Source organism: Ranitomeya variabilis, chromosome 1 (assembly GCF_051348905.1).
Source record: "Ranitomeya variabilis isolate aRanVar5 chromosome 1, aRanVar5.hap1, whole genome shotgun sequence".
NCBI classification, from domain to species: Eukaryota; Metazoa; Chordata; class Amphibia; order Anura; family Dendrobatidae; genus Ranitomeya; species Ranitomeya variabilis.
The window spans coordinates 1,049,278,209-1,049,295,989 of NC_135232.1; the positions used below are offsets into that span (position 1 = coordinate 1,049,278,209).

The 17,781-nt window shown below is 42.2% G+C and overlaps 1 protein-coding gene across 2 annotated transcripts in view; it reads left to right on the forward strand.

Annotated features, from left to right (window-relative positions):
* Nucleotides 1-17,781, forward strand: part of SCFD2 (sec1 family domain containing 2) — a 654,831-nt gene that overhangs the window by 276,453 nt on the left and 360,597 nt on the right. For both annotated transcript variants that reach the window (XM_077279771.1, XM_077279770.1), the window contains exon 5: nucleotides 1,597-1,846. In XM_077279771.1, the coding sequence (XP_077135886.1) occupies nucleotides 1,597-1,846 (250 nt within the window). The remainder of the gene's footprint in view (nucleotides 1-1,596; nucleotides 1,847-17,781) is intronic.

The window sequence follows — 17,781 nt, forward strand, 5'->3', positions numbered from 1 at the left end:
GTGAGATTTTGAGTGCAAACCTCCTTCCATCAGCAAGGGCATTGAAGATGAAACGTGGCTGGGTCTTTCAACATGACAATGATCCAAAGCACACTGCCAGGGCAACGAAGGAGTGGCTTCGTAAGAAGCATTTCAAGGTCCTGGAGTGGCCTAGCCAGTCTCCAGATCTCAACCCTATAGAAAACCTTTGGAGGGAGTTGAAAGTCCGTGTTGCCAAGCGAACAGCCAAAAACATCACTGCTCTAGAGGAGATCTGCATGGAGGAATGGGCCAACATACCAACAACAGTGTGTGGCAACCTTGTGAAGACTTACAGAAAACGTTTGACCTCTGTCATTGCCAACAAAGAATATATTACAAAGTATTGAGATGAAATTTTGTTTCTGACCAAATACTTATTTTCCACCATAATATGCAAATAAAATGATAAAAAAACAGACAATGTGACTTTCTGGATTTTTTTGTCTCAGTTTGTCTCCCATAGTTGAGGTCTACCTATGATGTAAATTACAGACGCCTCTCATCTTTTTAAGTGGTGGAACTTGCACTATTGCTGAATTACAAAATACTGTTTTGCCCCACTGTATATATATATCGTGGTATACCTGACCCCTATCCTGGACCCCATCCTGGTCTATATGTCCCCCATCCTGGTATATATACCCCGTTTTGCCGCTGTCCTTTAATTCATAGAAAAATATAGGCAATTATACTCGCCTTGCCTCCGCTCCCCCGCCGTGCAGTGTCCTCTTCTGATGCCGACAGCTGACTTCAGTGTTCAAGCAATGGGAGCGCATGACGTCACTAACATGTGCCCCCTAGTCACGTATATGTCATCATCAGCTATTGGCCTCTGATTGGCCAGCAGCGTGTATTGCCATGCACGGACCCCGATGGGTCTCTTTACCACAGTACACTTCAGCTGAATGTGCTCCCGATGATGAACATCTAGTTGAAGTTTGTGTGTGCATCGGCGAGCTCCTCACCCTCACTTGCCAGGTCAGTATCACAACCTCTGCGGTCGTAACACCCCTGTGAGCAAATACCCTGCAGTGAGTAAATAAATTGTAATAGTTCTTGTAAATAACATGGGATACTTGGCTGACACACTTTTGATCAAAAGAGTTTTCCCACCATGACAAGGTGTACCCAAACAGGAAGGACCGTAACTCTTGTAGTTCATCTCACTATGTGTCGGCATGCCTCAAAATAGGTGGGCAGAGCGGGACTCAGAACTGACTGTTTTGCACCTGCCCCTAGAAAGCTATATAGACAAGATTTACAGCCAAAAAAGGGGAACCATGCCCCTCTATGTACAAAGTACAAGAAACTAATACTGGCTTGAGAGGAGTATTACATGTAGTGTGTTTGGTATAGCGTTATACCTTTTGTTGAAAAGTAGTGCTTATGGTATGTATGGAAGAGGGGTGCAACTAGGCGCTTGCAAAGGGCTCCCATCCCCAAGTGGACCCTCAGATATCTAGGAACCAGAGATTTGGCCTGTTGCCCTAGATCCCTAGAGGATCCCTACTTTTTATGTGAAACATTACGTGTTAAGTCTACAGACGTCTGATATGCTTGTATTTCTCATTGTAGAACACTGGGAGATCAGAGCTGCCTGCAGTCCTCAATCAGCTGTACCCCAGGATTAAGTCACATAATGAAAGACGGGAGGATGACTACAGTATTGAAGACATGCTTGTGTTATTGGTTTACATGTACTCTGTGACTGGAGAAGTCATGATCAATAATGAACTGGAAGTCGCTGAAGGCCAAGTAAGAAAAGTTCTCATACATAGCTTGTGTGATGAGCCGGACCTGAGTCCTCTACTACAAAAGATAACAGGTCTGTGTACTTGTTCGTTTACTGTCATACATAAAAGATATGCAATTGTTTGCTCTTATTACACTCAATTTTGCTAGAATTTCCAATATATTTACTGCAGAGATGTATTTGACAGATATGATTGTAATACCAATCGCCTATGAGAAGGAAAACATTTGTTGACTTCGACAAAGCGATGTTCATTTTTATTACGCCCTGTTAGGTGTAAACCTCAATATTGTATCTTACTCAGAGAGTGACGAGCTCAGCTTTTTTAAAATCAGTGTCACAATGTAGGCTGCATTCACACCAATGATGTGCACATTCGTATGCCGTTTCTAAACGGGCAGGACACGAACCTATAATGTTTCATCGAACCATACTCGCGTCCTAATGTATGATCCACTTTAGGGATCAGAGTCGGCTGTTAAAGTCTATAACTTGTTTCTGAACAGGTGAAAAATGGAAGACATACTTTGTTCTTTGGTTTTCCATCTGTCTTCATCCTTTTTTAATTATTCCATTGCTAAAAGTCACTGGATAAATAAAGTTCAAACAGTCTATGTCCTTCAGGTTTTAAAAAGAGAAAACACGGAGACAATACAGATGACACATAAGAGAGAAGAACTCAAATTTAAATTTGTAAACCATTGTGTGAATGTAGCCCTAAATAACAGTACCGAAGAGACAAGGAAATGGTTATTTTGAATACATTGGTCTGGAGAGGTTTTGTAAAGTCACTTCTAAAATTCACAATTAATATAGGACAACCGCCAGATGAACAAGCCATTCACCGAACACTGTCTCCCCTAACTATGCCATGATGATGCCAGATAATGTAGCCCAAATATGTATGTTTTGTCTTTTTGGGAGCCAGAGATAACCTGACAAAAATACCTTATCTCTGGGAAACAATCGGTTAGGATGAGTTGAAATCCAGATTGTCCCTATTTCTGCTGACGAGAGATATCTGGCGATGGTCTGCTACCTACAAGGTGTAGGTACTTAAAGAGTTTATCCCAAGATAGAAGTTTTCTCCCATCCTACCTATAAAATAAGGGATGAGTTAATGATTGCTTGGGGTCCAACCACTGAGACCCTTAGTGATCCCATGATAAGGGCTTTGGAATCGGGGAACCGGGATCTGCATAGCTTATAATGAATGGAGCAAATGTGTGATTTCTGGTCCTCCATTCATAGTCTATGGGATTGATGGAAATAGTGGAGCGGCACAGAGCACAGCCTTCCCTGGATAAAGGATAACTTATTGTCTTGGGAATAACCCTTTAATATCAGGAACTGAAGTGAGGTGCACCATGTCACAGTGGTACATGCTCTAGGGTGCATTACCATAGACTCCTGTCCAATTTTTGTTGTTGCCAATGGTCCAGCCGTTGTAGATATTACTGCCTTGTAATATTTTTTTACAGATTTTGCACAGGGAGATCTTAGTTTCTTTAATACCTTGATTGGGAGATATTTTACATTAAACTTCTTAGCTGTCATTATTTAATTAGAATTCTAAGAATAAAGATGATACTTGATGTATCTCAATAAAGTGATTGGGGCACATGTTGGATACTAATCACTTAATAGAAGACAAATGTAAACATTGTTTAAAATGTTAAAATGTCCTTCATTATAGAAAACCTATTGCAATAGTGCGTCAGTCGTTGTACGGTAACACCCCATAGTACTTCCCTGCTATCTCACTCATGTGAATAAGGAAGTATCATTTTATGACACCTCATTTATTACCTGTCAGTCAGTGTATAGTAGTGTACATCATCCTCATTATTATTTTCTGTATGAGACGTGCAAGTTATAATGATGCCTCCGGGTTATAGTATGCAAATCTGTTTTTATGTGTTGTGATGTTATTTCTTACAAATAGTTGGGTGCATTACGTAAATCCCCTTGGGATCAATGTGATGGATTTTATACTTGACAAGTTTTGTATAAGTTGATACATATGTTCCGATGCATCTGGAATTGTACTTAAACTTTCTCATGATTAATACTATTATTCTTGTCTTATGGTTCTCTAGGGTAGACTTTAACTCAAAGCTTAGGTTTTTGTCCCAAAAAAACAATTTCTTCTCCTTTTTTATGTGTAACTTGTGCGTGGATATGTGTGTGTGTGTGTGTGTGTGTGTGTGTGTGTGTGTGTGTATGTATATGTATATATATATATATATATATATATATATATATATATATATATATATATATATATATATATATATATATATATATATATATACAAGTAGAACAAGAGAAGGCAGCACTCCAGATACTTTTCAAAGTGAAAAAAAGTGAGGTTTATTCAGCCCACATCTCTGTGCGACGTTTCGGCTCACACTGGGCCTTTTTCAAGCCTTGAAAAAGGCTCAGTGTGAGCCGAAACGTCGCACAGAGATGTGGGCTGAATAAACCTCACTTTTTTTCACTTTGAAAAGTATCTGGAGTGCTGCCTTCTCTTGTTCTACTTGTATACATTTGGGTGGAGGAGTGGACTGCTCAACCCAGGAGGCTAGGCACCCACCGGTGAGCATTGTGCTGTTCCAATTTTACTTTATATATATATATATATATATATATATATATATATATATATATATATATATATATATATAATATATATATATATATATATATATATATATAATATATATATATATAATATATATATATATATATATATATATATATATATATATATATATATATATATATATATATACAGTGCCTACAAGTAGTATTCAACCCCCTGCAGATTTAGCAGGTTTAATAAGATGCAAATAAGTTAGAGCCTTCAAACTTCAAACAAGAGCAGGATTTATTAACAGATGCATAAATCTTACAAACAAAAAAGTTTTGTTGCTCAGTTAAATTTTTATAAATTTTAAACATAAAAGTGTGGGTCAGTTATTCTTCAACCCCTAGGTTTAATATTTTGTGGAATAACTTTGTTTGCAATTACAGCTAATAATCGTCTTTTATAAGACCTGATCAGGCCGGCACAGGTCTCTGGAGTTATCTTGGCCCACTCCTCCATGCAGATCTTCTCCAAGTTATCTAGGTTCTTTGGGTGTCTCATGTGGACTTTAATTTTGAGCTCCTTCCACAAGTTTTCAATTGGGTTAAGGTCAGGAGACTGACTAGGCCACTGCAACACCTTGATTTTTTGCCTCTTGAACCAGGCCTTGGTTTTCTTGGCTGTGTGCTTTGGGTCGTTGTCTTGTTGGAAGATGAAATGACGACCCATCTTAAGATCCTTGATGGAGGAGTGGAGGTTCTTGGCCAAAATCTCCAGGTAGGCCGTGCTATCCATCTTCCCATGGATGCGGACCAGATGGCCAGGCCCCTTGGCTGAGAAACAGCCCCACAGCATGATGCTGCCACCACCATGCTTGACTGTAGGGATGGTATTCTTGGGGTCATATGCAGTGCCATCCAGTCTCCAAACGTCACGTGTGTGGTTGGCACCAAAGATCTGGATCTTGGTCTCATCAGACCAGAGAACCTTGAACCAGTCAGTCTCAGAGTCCTCCAAGTGATCATGAGCAAACTGTAGATGAGCCTTGACATGACGCTTTGAAAGTAAAGGTACCTTACGGGCTCGCCTGGAACGGAGACCATTGCGGTGGAGCACGTTACTTATGGTATTGACTGAAACCAATGTCCCCACTGCCATGAGATCTTCCCGGAGCTCCTTCCTTGTTCTTGGGTTAGCCTTGACTCTTCGGACAAGCCTGGCCTCGGCACGGGAGGAAACTTTCAAAGGCTGTCCAGGCCGTGGAAGGCTAACAGTAGTTCCATAAGCCTTCCACTTCCGGATGATGCTCCCAACAGTGGAGACAGGTAGGCCCAACTCCTTGGAAAGGGTTTTGTACCCCTTGCCAGCCTTGTGACCCTCCACGATCTTGTCTCTGATGGCCTTGGAATGCTCCTTTGTCTTCCCCATGTTGACCATGTATGAGTGCTGTTCACAAGTTTGGGGAGGGTCTTAAATAGTCAGAAAAGGCTGGAAAAAGAGATAATTAATCGAAACATGTGAAGCTCATTGTTCTTTGTGCCTGAACTACTTCTTAATACTTTAGGGGAACCAAACAGAATTCTGGTGGGTTGAGAGGTTGAATAATAAATGACCCTCTGAAAAAACTTTTCCCAATTTAAAAAAAAAAAATAAACAAAGAAATAACATTATTTTTTGCTGCAGTGCATTTCACACTTCCAGACTGATCTACAGTCCAAATGTCACAATGCCAAGTTAATTCCAAATGTGTAAACCTGCTAAATCTGCAGGGGGTTGAATAACATTTGAAGTAACACATTTCCTTTGTATTTTAGGCAAATATATATATTTCATCTGTAACATTTTAAAAATTGCAAAAAGCAAAATAGGCCAATACAATAGTTTGGTCACCCTTGGAGATTTGTGTACTCAGATAACTTTGATAAAGGTTTTAGAACCTTCATTAGCCTGTTAAGGTTATGTCTTGTTCACTATCATCATTACGAAAGGCCTGGTGTTGCAAATTTACCAGCTTTATAAAAACCCAGCCTCCTCTAACCTCGTGTCAGAAAACAGCAGCTGCCTAGTACTCTGAAAACAAAAATGGTGGAGGTCCACAAAGCAGGAGAAGGCTATATGAAGATAGCAAAGCGATTTAAAGTTGTCTTTTCCACAGTTTGAAACATAATTAAGAAATGGTAGTTAACAGGAACGCTGAAGGCCAAGATAAGGTCTGGAAGACCAAGCAACATTTCAGTAAGAGCTACTCATAAAATTGCTAGAGAGGCAAAGCAGAACCCCGCTTGTCTGCAAAAGACCTTCGGAAATATTTAGATGACTCTGGAGTTGTGGTACATTGTTCTACTATTCAGAGACACCTGCACAACTATGGCCTTCATGGAAAAGTCATCCGTAGAAAACCTCTCCTGAGTCCTCAACATAAAATTCAGCATCAGAAGTATGCAAAAGAACATCTAAACAAGCCTGATGCAAGCAAATCCTTTGGACCAATGAAGTTAATATAGAAGTCTTTGGCCACAATGGTCAAAGGTATGTGTGGAGAAAAAAGAGCACAGAATTTCAGGAAAGATACATCTCTCCAGTTATTAAGCATGGGGGTGAATCAATCATGTTTTGGGATTGGGTTGCAGCCAATGTTAAAGGGAAGAATGGATTCAATGAAATCTCAACAAATTCTTGATGCACACATAACACCATCTGTAAAAAAGCTGAAGTTGAAAAGAGGATAGCTTCTAAAAATGGATAATGATTCTAAACACACGTTAAAATCCACAATAGACTACCTCAAAAGGCGCAAGCTGACGGTTTTAAAATGGCCCTCATAGTCCCCTGATCTGAACATCATTGAAAATCTGTGGCTAGGCCTCAAAATAGTAGAGGATGCAAGACGGCCCAGGAATTTCACAGAACTGGAAGAATTTTCAAGGATGAATGGATGAAAAGCCCTCAAGCTGGATACAAAAAGCATTTACATGTTGTGATAATTTCAAAAGGGACTGCTACTAGGTACTATCAATGCAGGGTGCTCAAGCTTTTGCATCAGCCCATTTTCCTTTTTGTAATTTTTAAAATGTAAAATATGTATATATTTTTTTGCCTAAAATACAAAGGAAATGTGTCATCTTTAACGTTAATGTGGAATTATGAAAATCACAACATGGATAGGCTTGTTACTGATATGCAAGAGATGGAAAAATGGAAACAGAACTTTCAAAACATCTTGACTTATTAAGTATGGAGTATGAGTGCAACATGCAGAAGTACACACACTAATATATGGCATGCTCTCAATGATGTTATATATAGTTGTCTGTGGAATGTTCTGCCACACTAAATTCACTTGGGAAAATCATCAAGATCTGCTGCTAGCAGCTCCCTTTGCAATTGCTGACCAATGACGTCCCAGATATGCTCTGTTCGGGAGATGCTGTAGGCCATGGTAGCGCATTTATGCCATGCAGGTTGCTCACAATAGCACAAGCAATATGCAACCTAGCATTTTTCGTGTTACAAAGGCGCTACTTCAAAACTTTTGAGAAATGACCTTATCACTAGTTCCACAACCAAATCAATGCAACACTGAGCTGTTAGTGCACCTGGAGTAAAACTGGAGGGGTACATCTGTCTTGTATCTCCCCACACCATAATCCCAGGAAAAGGACCGGTTTGGCGTTCCCATGTGAAGACCTCTTCATGGTGTTGCCCTTGTGGTCAGTGGAAACATTTTCGGCTATCATTGCCACCAAGACAAATGCTGGAGTCTTCACTGAAGAAGCTAGACCTCCATTCCAGCCTCTATTGCCATCTTCCTCTGCTCCATGAACGCCTGGTAGTGTGAGGCCAATAGAAAACCTGTACATCTGGCTTGTAGCTCAATGTCCTTGCTAATGCCTTGGTTTGATTAGACACTTTTTGATGCCGCAGACTTGGCATGTGACATCCAATTTAACTTGTAGTACAGGATGAATCAATCGTGTAACCAGGGGTACAGCCATTTATCAGTGGTTTCCAAGGAGCCGTTTTTCAGCATGACATTAACAGGCCACATGTTTCTCATGCTCCTGTGAGCAACCTATGTGGCATAAATGTGCTACCATGGCCTGCAGCGTCTCCAGACTTGTCACCCTTCAAGCACTTCTGGGACGTCATTGCTTGGCAATTGCAAAACATGCCTGAGTACGTTCAGCCAAGGAATGTACAGTACGGTGCAAACGTTTTGGGCAGGTGTGGAGAAAATGCTGCAAAAATAGAATACTTTAAAAAAAAATAGAAGTGGCAATATTTTTTTTTTTATCAATAACATAATGCAAAGTGTATGAAAATAAGAGACCCCTAAATCAAAGGAACATTTGATGTGACTGCACTTTGCATTCAAAACAGCATCACTTCTTCTAGATATACTTGCCCACAGTTTCTTGAAGGAATTCTGCAGGGAGGATGCTCCAAACATCTTGGAGAACTAACCACAAATATTCTGTGGATGTAGGCGTGTGCAAATCCTTCTGTCTCTTCATGTAGCATAGACGCATAGACTCTATGATGTAGAGGTCAGGGCTCTGTGTGGCCGTATCACCACTTCCAGGACCCCTTGTTCTATACATTGAAAATAGTTCTATATATATAAAATATTTTTTTTTCTTCTACTTTATTTGTTACCACTTTTAATCCTAGATGAAAAGCTTTCTAGGGATAGATCAGTTAATTTTTACTTTAGGAACATGTGATAACTTACTGGTTTAAAACACTTGTCAGCAAATTTAGGAAGGGAAGAAAGTTGTAAGGGCCCTTTGAGATTGCATTTTTTTCCAAGTTTCAGTGGCCCCATCCAGTTTTATACCTGAAACCCCCTGCAAAACAGGATTCTGGAGTCTGCGCCTATGGGGCCATTGACTGTAATGATGTAGATGGAGCCACCGTGTGCTCTGTCTTGCATAATTTTCGGTCACATACGCCTATTGGAGGTGGACAGCAAGACGCACCAGTAATAGACACTTATGGCTGAAAATGGTACACGACACGGTGTATCACGTTGGCTCCATCTGCATCACTATAGCCAATGGCCCCATTGGCGCATACCCCGGAATTTTGCAGGGTGGAGGGATGTTTCAATGAAAGCTCCGACCGAGTCAGTGAGAGTAGGAAAAAAGCACAATCTTAAAGGGCTCTAATCAGAGATTATTTGTGCTACAAACATCAGAATTCCTGAAAATCTTCTTGATGCTTAAAAAGAAAATTGAAGACATTTTCTGTGCAATATTTCAGTCAGAAATATAATTACAGAATAGATATGGGCTTTGGTTTTACTTTTATGCCGGGGTGTTAGAAAGTATAATGAGTCTATTAGTATAGTAGCTGAACTGTTCTCCATGTGACCCCATCTGGACAAAGATTTATACTAAATGACCACCATGGCTGTAGTTGTTTTTCAGTTGGTCGATAAAACCCCATGACCTTGTATAAAATATTGCAGGTAGGTCAGGGGGTATTTATATTGAACAATCACCTCTGTCACATGCCCTTAAGAGGTCGTTAACTACACAAATCAGCAATATATGAGCACTACGCTTCCTGAAATCTGCAGGCATCGGGTTGTAGATGTCACAACCTGTCACATCGCTTTGCAGCTACCACTTCCTTAATAGCATACTTTAATTACTAGATTGTATGGTTGATAAGGATGAGCTTCCACAATTGCTTGTCAGTATGATCAATAAATATACCATTGAGTCATTGTATCCTAATCACCTAACCATAATGCTTCAATTAATATGTAAATATATATATATATATATATATATATATATATATATATATATATATATATATATATATATATATATATATATATTATATATACAGTGGGGAAAACAAGCATTTGATACTCTGCTGATTATGCAACTTTTCCCACCTACATTGAATGGAGAGATCTGTAGTTTTGATCTTGGGTACAACTCAATTGTGAGAGATAGAATCTAAAATTTAAAACCAGAAAATCATTGTATGATTTTTACATATTTCATGCAATAAAATTAAATTTACCGTATATACTCGAGTATAAGCCGACCCCCCCTAATTTTGCAACAAAAAACTGGGAAAACTTATTGACTCAAGTATAAGCCTAGGGTGGAAAATGCAGCAGCTACCGGTAAATGTCAAAAATAAAAATAGATACCAATAAAAGTAAAATTAATTGAGACATCAGTAGGTTAAGTGTTTTTGAATATCCATATTGAATCAGGAGCCCAATATAATGCTCCATACAGTTCATGATGGGCCCCATAAGATGCTCCATACAAAATACGCCGCATATAATGCTCCATAAAATTTATGATGGGCCCCATAAGATGCTCCATATTAAAATATGCCCCATATAATGCTGCACAAATGCTGATTATGGCCCCATAAGATGCTCCATTTAACAATGTGCTCCATATAATGCTCCATACAGTTCATTATGGCCCCATAGATGCTCCATATAACAATGTCCCACATATAATGCTCCATGCAGTTCATTATGGCCCCATAAGATGCTCCATATAACAATGTGCCCCATATAATGCTCCATACAGTTCATTATGGCCCTATAGATGCTCCATATAACAATTTGCCACAAATAATGCTCCATGCAGTTCATTATGGCCCCATAAGATTCTCCATATAACAATGTGCCACATGTAATTCTCCATGCAGTTCATTATGGCCCCATAAGATGCTCCATATACAAATGTGCCACATATAATGCTCCATACAGTTCATTATGGCCCCATAGACGCTCCATATAACAATGTGCCCCATATAATGCTCCATACAGTTCATTATGGCCCCATAGATGCTCCATATAACAATGTGCCACATATAATGCTGCTGCAATAAAAAAAATATGACATACTCACCTCTCGTCGCTGCCCGCTGCTCCTCACCGTCCCGTCTCTCCGCACTGACTCACTGTTCAGGCAGAGGGCGGCGTGCACACTAATACGTCATCGCGCCCTCTGACCTGAACAGTCACTGCAGAGGATGCGGAAGACGGGGTGGCGGTGGAACGAAGAAAGGTGAATTTGAAATACTCACCTGCTCCCGGGGCGGTCCCTGGCAGCTTCTCCCGGACAGATGGTCTCCGGCGCCCGCAGCTTCTTCCTCTCTTCAGCGGTCACTGGTACCGCTCATTACAGTAATGAATATGCGGCTCCACCCTTATGGGAGTGGAGTCCATATTCATTACTTTAACGAGCGGTACCACGTGACCGCTGAACAGGGGAAGAAGCTGCCAGTGCTGGAGACCGTGGGACATGCAGGGACCGCGTCAAGAGCGCCAGGAGCAGGTGAGTATGTGACCGTCATCACTCCCCCTCACCCGCCGACCATGACTCGAGTATAAGCCAAGAGTGGCACTTTCATCCCATTTTTTGGGGCTGAAAATCTAATTAAGTACCGTATATACTCGTGTATAAGCCAAGATTTTCAACACTTTTTTTTTGTGCTGAAACCACCCCCCTCGGCTTATACACAAGTCCTTTTCCAAGGGGGTTGGAGGGGGAGCGGCATGAGCCGGCGGCTGTCACTTCATACTCACCCACTCCTCGCGCGATCACTGCAAGTCCTCCCTGCATCACTCTGTTGTCCCGGGACTGGCAGCTTCTTCCTTTGTTTAGTGGTCATGTGGTACCGCTCATTAAAGTAATGAATATGGACACGTCTCCACTCCCATGGGGCTGGAGCCGCATATGTATTACTTTAATGAGCAGTACCACGTCACCGCTGAACACAGGAAGAAGCTGCCGGTCCCGGGACAACAGAGAGATGCAGGGACGTGCAGCGACAGCGTGAGCAGGGTGAGGAGGACGGGACGAGGACGGAGAAGGACAGAGGAGGGTGAGGAAGCCGAGCATAGAACAGGGGGAGGATGGAGGAGCCATGCATACAACAGGGGGAGGACGGAGGAGCCATGCACACAACAGGGGGAGGACGGAGGAACCATGCACACAACAGGGGGAGGACGGAAGAGCCATGCATACAACAGGGGGAGGATGGAGGAGCCATGCAGACAACAGGGGGAGGACAGAGGAGCCATGCACACAACAGGGGGAGGACGGAGGAGCCGTACACACAACAGGGGGAGGACGGAGGAGCCGTGCACACAACAGGGGGAGGATGGAGGAGCCGTGCACACAACAGGGGGAGGATGGAGGAGCCGTGCACACAACAGGGGGAGGATGGAGGAGCCATGCACACAACAGGGGGAGGATGGAGGAGCCATGCACACAACAGGGGGATGATGGAGGGGCCGTGCACACAACAGAGGGAGGATGGAGGAGCTGTGCACACAACAGGGGGAGGTTGGAGGAGCCATGCATACAACAGGGGGAGGGCGGAGGAGCTGTACACACAACAGGGGGAGGACGGAGGAGCCGTGCACACAACAGGGGGAGGAGCACACAACAGGGGGAGGACGGAGGAGCCATGCACACAACAGAGGGAGGATGGAGGAGCCATGCACACAACAGGGGGAGGACGGAGGAGCCATGCACACAACAGGGGGAGCCACACATACCAGGACAGGGATGAGGGGACAATACATACCTGGCTTATACTCGAGTCAATAAGCTTATCCAGTTTTCCGTGGCAAAATTAGGTGTCTCAGCTTATACTCGGGTCGGCTTATACTCTAGTATATATGGTATTTGATCACCTACCAACCAGCAAGAATTCCTGCTCTCACAGACCTGTTAGTTTTTCTTTATGAAACCCTCTAACTCTTTACTTATTACCTGTATTAACTTCACCTGTCACGCTCCAACCTCTCCACCATGGCTAAGACCAAAGAACTGACTGAGGACACCAGGGACAAAATTGTAGACCTGCACAAGGCTGGGATGGGCTACAGGACAATAGGCTAGCAGCTTGGTGAGAAGGCAACAACTGTTTGCACAATTATTAGAAAATGGAAGATACACAAGATGACTGACAATCTTCCTCTTTCTGGGGCTCCATGCAAGATTCTGGGAATGGTCAGGAATCAGCCCAGAACTACATCGGAGGCCTGCTCAATGACCTGAAGAGAGCTGGGACCACAGTCTCAAACATTACCGTTAGTAACACACTATGCCATCATGGATTAAAATCCTGCAGGGCACACAATGCCTCCTGCTCATGCCAGAACATGTCCAAGGCGATTTGAACTACACCAATAACCATTTGGATGATCTAGATGAGGCATGGGAGAGTGACTACAGACTTATCAATTTAGACCGGACAACCCCTTTAAGTATGTGAGTTGCATACATACGATCATGTGCCAACTAGACTGTATCCAGACTTGTTTAATTGAAGTGTATTAAGCGAGGCTGGATACAGTCTAGTCTGAATGTGGCCAGAACCGTCCTGAGCGTCACCAGAGAATCTTCATAGCTCACAGTGTGCGCAAAATGACTGCTGAACTGCACCCCAAGGCCAGACAACCCCTTTAATAATCTTTATGCCTTTATGCTTATATCCCTCTTTATATGGCTGTAAATATTATTTTTTATTCATTTTATCCTTTGTTGCCAATAACTATGACCTGGGCTTGAAATGCAAAATACAACACATGGTGTGGTCATTGTATCAGACAAAAGATGGCAAAACCATCCTATATAATAATCGCTAGTTGGGACTTCCGGCCGCTGTCCCCGAATCCCAAAAGGCACAGCGGCAGTGCCACATGCGCAGGCGCAGTTTGTGGCCTCAAGGCCACGAGCTGCGCCTGCGCAAGTGATATACACGTCTCCGCTATTCCCGCACATGCGCAGTAACAGCCACAACTGCGTGCTCTTCCCACGCACGCGCGGTAACGACTCGGCTACAGATGTTAATTTCACCTCACTCCCGATACGATAGCATCAGGCCTATTTCTAGTATAAAATATAAGAACATGATAAGGTTGACCAAGTCATATTGCAGTTGTTATTTTGCAGATCGAGTCGAAGTAATTTATTAGTAACAATGGGCAAAAAGATCTTTGCCTCGTCATTCACCATGTGAATTAAGTCCAAACTAAAATCTCATGTTCCCTCTGCTTTTTATAGCGTATTTTGCTGGTTTGCTTCTAGCACCCAGTTAAAAATTAAAGGGTTGTTTCCATTATGAAAAGTCACCACCTATTCTCAGGACAGGTGATAACTTGAGGATTGCTTCGACCCCTCCAGTTCTGAGAACCTGAGAACAGGGCTCTACAATGCACACCACCACTTTATTCTCTGCGGGGCTGCCGGAATAGCAGAGCACCGTACCCCGCTATCTCTGTCTCCATGATTCTACATCCTTCACCTATTTTCTCTGCCATATCTTGCCATATGAATAGCTCATCACAGCCCCTTTAGAACGTCTTCCATGCTAAAGTTATAATTATTTTGTAGTGTGGGACATGGTGTAGATTTCTGCTATCATTTATGCCAATTTTTGGTGTAAATCAGGCAACCCCAATTTTTGGATTGGGAAGCCACATGTGGCCCCTAGGACCATGATGTGTGACTCGGAACTGTCTGCCAGTTAGCACCAGGTGTAGCTAGCAGCTATGAAGAGAACGTCTTCAGATGGTGACTTTTGTCAGTAGGTCCACATAGAAGAGCAGACCTGGATGCGTGTACACTGACCTTGAGGTTGGATAGGTTATGTAAGTGCTAAGCTGGCCATAGGATAATCATGCCAGATAGCAGGGTGCTTGAATCTGGATGCGATCACGTGGTGGGAGTGCGTGATGCAAAAATACCAAAGAAGCGTTAGATGGAAATCGCGAGATAGAAGTTGTTGTCTTGGTGTGATTTCTGTGGGGAAGCTCTGGCAGTCATTATACCGATAATGTGGGTGGTGGGTGTCACTACTGTGGGGGAGGCAGGAGCTGGATGTCTCTATTCCGGAGGTGCTCTTGATATGGCTCCCAACCCTTTCTTAGAGCTGAGATGTGAGATAAGAATGGTTGGGGATCACCAGTGTAAATAATAGTGAAATACTGAGACTGGTGGAAGTCATGACATGAGCAAAAACTTTTTTATGCCAGAAAACTGGTAAAAGACACTGATGCATTTCCTATGTGCATTCTCACATGGTAAGGTCCAGGTTTAACAACCTACTGCAGTAAACTGATATCACCGGAACAAGCTGTGTGTAGCCAGACATTTCCTTTGTAGAACAAATGTAATGTAACATCCTTCAGATGAATGGCTGTCCATATAACTCGTGGACTCATGGATAAGTCAGGTTCACCAGAACAGCGAACCCATCACAAAAGCGAAAATAAATGTATGAAATGGAGATTACCGGTAAATCAAAAATGGCACTCAGTGCTCCATTGGGTTGGGTCAGTGCCAAGCCTCATGTTTTCCATTTACCTCATCCCATGTTTCGCTCCATAAAGCTAGAGCTGTCAGTCAAGGAAGAAAAGGGCAGAGATGCATGGAAAACAAGTGGGGACCTGCACTGATCTTTTTGGCCAGACCAAAATTGCACCTTGGTGATGGTGTGATGCCTGTGGAAATAATGACATTTGAGTGTTCAGATGGTATGGTGGTTTATTCTCAACATGTTTCCAAGTTGTGCTGACTTCTTCCTCAGTTGTTCACTCTGTATGTCATTACGCACTGTAAGGATTCTCCAGTGCTGACACAGGGAGCATGCGGACATACGACCGCAAGAATTCAATTTGTAAAAAGGTCACGTGCCGACTAGACGTGTGCGGCCTCGCTGAATGCAAGTGTATTGAGCAAGGCTGGAAAGGTCGTCTAGTCAGAATGAATCTGGAAGAATGCAAATTGTGTACTTGCATCACATGACTGTTCACCTCCCGATGGCGGCACCAGAGAATCCTCACAGCGCGCAGTGTGTGAACTGTAAGGATTCACAAGTCTGCAGTCAACAACCCATTTAAGCCTTTCTAAGAGTTGTGCTTCTCACAACATAATCAGGTGAGCAAATACCACACCTGAAAAACGCCTGTACCTGGATAATGCCGTGTGTGCTCTTTCTGTCCATTTTCTTATTTCGAAGTTGCACCTTGCGCACTGGAGCTTGAGCATTCTGTGTATAGTCCCGACTTTCCTCATGCCACAATATTTCTATGTACTGAATGTAATAAGGCTCGGCCCAGGAAATGGCCACCCCTGTCTGCACGTAAGGGGTAAACTTTTTTTTGACACTGGAAGAGTTCCTGTCCTTATTTCATTCCTTGTATAAGTCAGACATAAATCAAGGCTTTGTCTTTCTCAGTGTTCTACTATTCGCCATATTTTCATTCCAAAGTAAATACGTAGAGTGGATTTTAAGGACAAATCAGAATACATGTTAACGGCACGAAACCACATTTTTATGTGAAACCGTAATACCTCGCTTCTTTTCGTCTCAGTCAGCTATCTTGTACATTCATTGTCCACTCCAGTTTTAGCCTTTGAGGCCCCAGAAAAGGAGAAACCCTTGGCAAGTTTCCTAGTAGATTGCTGTATTCTTCTTTCTTCGTCTTTACCTGCTTATGCAGTGAATATATATGACTCCTGCAGCTTGCGGTTTAGGGAAACTTTTTTTTTTTCACATAGCCTTCTTTTAAAACGAGCATAACTTACATTGCGACCTTGTAAATCTCCTTTTAATTAAAGATGGGAGACTTTTCTTTAAATCCCTCTCTGACTTTCTTGGCCTTGTGCCGACATCTGCTCTGCTATTAAACGTACTAATAGCTCATGGGATCGTTACCCTTTGCTGAAGCCAATTCTCCCATTTGTCATTAGTAAGATTTAGAATAACCTATAGCTTTCCAGTCCCTTGGGAAGAGTGTGAAGTGACATTGCCATGCGAGGGCAGAGTTCTTTGCAATTAATGGTTTTCTAGTGGATTTTGGTAATTCATATCCATTTTTGAGTATTTTTTTACACTCATTTTGAAACTGCAGAGAAACAAGTTGCAGACTCATGTGTGTTTAATAGGGTGATGGATTCATTCTGCTTTTTGTGTTCGTTCCTTGGCCGCTGTCCAGACTTGGTTTGCAGGCTTTGGACGACATGATGCTTCTTTCCAAATGAGTTCTTGATTCAGCATCAGGAATAATTTCTATATAATCTCCTCTTTCGTTTTCCTCCTTTCTTTCTGAGTTCATATGTTACCTATTTATTCTTCATTCAGCACCTGGTCTGAATTGGCCTCATACTGAATGGTAATTTTCATTGAAGTGTTTATAACATGCAGTCTTTCTTAACATGAGACATATGCCTGGAGCTGTGCAGGCCCCCTGTACTTTTGCCAACTTTACAAGTCAGCCAAGTAGAGCAGGAAATCAATATACTGCTCCATTCATTAGTCCAATGTTATTATTTTCTTTCGTTTCTCCAACATGTAAATATCTCATTTAGTTCTTTTTTTTTTACCAGGAGCTTAATACTTCTCAAGGCTTATA